Source organism: Coenobita brevimanus, unplaced genomic scaffold (genome assembly GCF_032717465.1).
Source record: "Coenobita brevimanus isolate Jiangsu-jjx unplaced genomic scaffold, ASM3271746v2 jjx.HiC_scaffold_2663, whole genome shotgun sequence".
NCBI classification, from domain to species: domain Eukaryota; kingdom Metazoa; phylum Arthropoda; class Malacostraca; order Decapoda; family Coenobitidae; genus Coenobita; species Coenobita brevimanus.
Genome location: NW_027643613.1, coordinates 28,407 through 30,819, shown reverse-complemented (window position 1 = coordinate 30,819; position 2,413 = coordinate 28,407). Strand labels below are relative to the sequence as shown.

The following is a 2,413-nucleotide window of genomic DNA, read 5'->3' as shown; positions in this document are numbered from 1 at the left end:
GAGCCAGCTTCCAGATAGTGGTCCCACCTGTCCAGACTTGAAGAGATACCCAGCCACAGAATACAGTAGCCAGTCAAGGTCATTCAACAAGAACTGGCGTGATCATCATTCGTGGCTGGAGTACTCCACGACCCTAGATGCTGCATTCTGCTTTGCATGTCGTCATTTCGGTCATGTACACTTAAGCAAATGTGAGAAGTCCTTCACCCATGACGGCTTTCGGAACTGGAAGAAGGCAACCTCATCTCTGAAGTCTCATGATAATTCAGCAGGACACAAGTTCTCTATGCAAGCTTGGGCAGAGTTTAAGATGCAGAAAACAACAGGTTCTAGGATCATACATGCTTTTAATACCAACCATGAAAAAACTGTAAAGAAAAACAGACATTACATTAGAGCAGTAATACACTTACTGCTCTACACAGGCTGCCAAAATGTTGCCCAAAGAGGTCACAAGGAAGACACTGATTCTGGCAACAAAGGTAACTTCCTGGAACTGCTGGACCTGATTTCCAGGTATGATGACATTGTCAAAAAGAAACTCAGTGGTGGTCCTGGCAATGCTAAATATACTCACCACGATATCCAAATGAACTGCTCGCCATCATAGCTTCAATAATCAGAGAGGACATCAGCAACGAGGTCCTAAGAGCAGAGCATTTTGCCCTAATGGTGGATGAGACCAAGGATATCAGCAAACAAGAACAGCTGTTCATTGTGGTGAGGTATCTCCACAAACAGAGCCTTCATGAGGTGTTCCTTGACTTCACAGCAGCCGAGGGTCTGGATGCAGACTCATTGCTCAACAAGATCTTGGAGACCCTGGCAAAATGTGGTATTGACCACAACGCCTGCATTGGCCAGTGCTACGATGGAGCTACAGTCATGTCAGGGCACATCAGTGGTATACAGGAGAGGTTTAGGAGAAAGGTACCACAGGCTGTGTATGTCCACTGTTATGCTCACAGGCTCAACCTTGTGCTCGTTGATTGTGTACACAATATCCAGGCTGCAGCAGAGTTTTTTGTGGCTATACAGATTTTGTACAAGTTCTTCTCTATGTCAGTAGTACATGAAGAATTTATAAAGGTGCAAAAAGAATTAAATCCCCACAAGGCAGCACATAGAGTTGAAGCAACTGACACAAGATGGACCTTCCAACATGCTGCTTGTCTGGCAGTGAAAAGAACCCTACCTGCCATAGTGACAACCTTGAAACGTCTCATGGAGGGAGACAATGCACACACAGCCACTGAGGCAAAGGGCCTGTGCATCCTGCTAGATCAGCAATTTGTGACAATTCTGATGGCCATGGAAAAAGTGTTACTGATGACCAAACAACTGTCAAACCACCTCCAGTCACATGACCTTCAGCTGGCCTCTGCAGAGGACTTGATGCAGTCTGTCATGTCTGGACTGACAGAAATGAGGACTGAAGCTGCCTGGAAGGAGTTAGAGGAGGCTGCTGAGGAATTGTGCAAGGTAGTTGGGATACGCACTGAGACTGAGCGTCCAGGTAGACAACGATCTGCTCCCAGACACCTGGATGAATTCATCATAACATCCAGTACAGGTCAGAGGGATGGAGCTATACCAGATGCCAGGAGAAGGACCTTCTATGCCATCATAGACAGAATGCTCAATGAGCTGAGCAGGCGATTTTCATCTGATGCCTGTAATGTTCTGATGGGTGCTGCTGCCTTGAATCCTAAGCACATTACATTTCTGAACAAAAATGCGCTGTCAGGAATGGCAGCCAATTATGGAGTGGCAGAGGGTGATCTTGCAGTGAAGGTCCACCAATTGACAAGACTAATAGCTAGGAAGGGAGACAATGGCCTAGAAGTGTCCACACCACTTGAGCTCGCAGCCATGCTGGAGCCATACAAGGACGCCTTTATAGATCTGTATAAAATTGTATGCATTGCAGTGACCCTCCCTGTCACCTCAGCTGCCTATGAGAGGAGCTTCTCATGTCTGAAACTCCTCAAGACATACTTGAGGAACAGCAGTGGCAACAACTGCACCAGTAACCTTGCTGTAATATCAATTAATTCTAGGAGGGCCAAACAGCTGAACATTGATGCCATTATAGACACATTTGCTGCCAATCACCAGAACAGGCGCATAGTTTTAAAGTAACGTGACAGTCGTTACACCTTGATTTAATAATTCTTCTGCTTCTTCAGACTGTATTAACTTCATTACATAGAATTTTTTTCTGTCATGTTAACTGCTTGCTTACACATGATGTCTAAATTAATTGAGTTAAACTTCAATCTTATGGAATAAACTGGAAATAATAAATGTTATTATGTTGCGTATACATTAATCTGAATTTCCTTGCTAGTTTTATGTCTTTCATTTGGCAGAATTTTTGATGAGATAAGAAATGTTATACATTAACACCGCA

General features: G+C 44.3%; 1 protein-coding gene across 1 annotated transcript; it reads left to right on the top strand.

The window, feature by feature from the left end:
- The first annotated feature begins 669 nt into the window (after positions 1-669).
- Positions 670-2,142, top strand: LOC145389968 (zinc finger MYM-type protein 1-like). The gene has a single exon (XM_080265067.1). It carries the CDS (start codon positions 670-672, stop codon positions 2,140-2,142), a length of 1,473 nt encoding a protein of 490 aa, XP_080121193.1.
- The last annotated feature ends 271 nt before the right edge of the window (positions 2,143-2,413 follow it).

Bases quoted from the DNA above. Each gene is read 5' to 3' on its own strand.
- LOC145389968 (XM_080265067.1), top strand. From the start codon at position 670: ATGGTGGATGAGACCAAGGATATCAGCAAACAAGAACAGCTGTTCATT.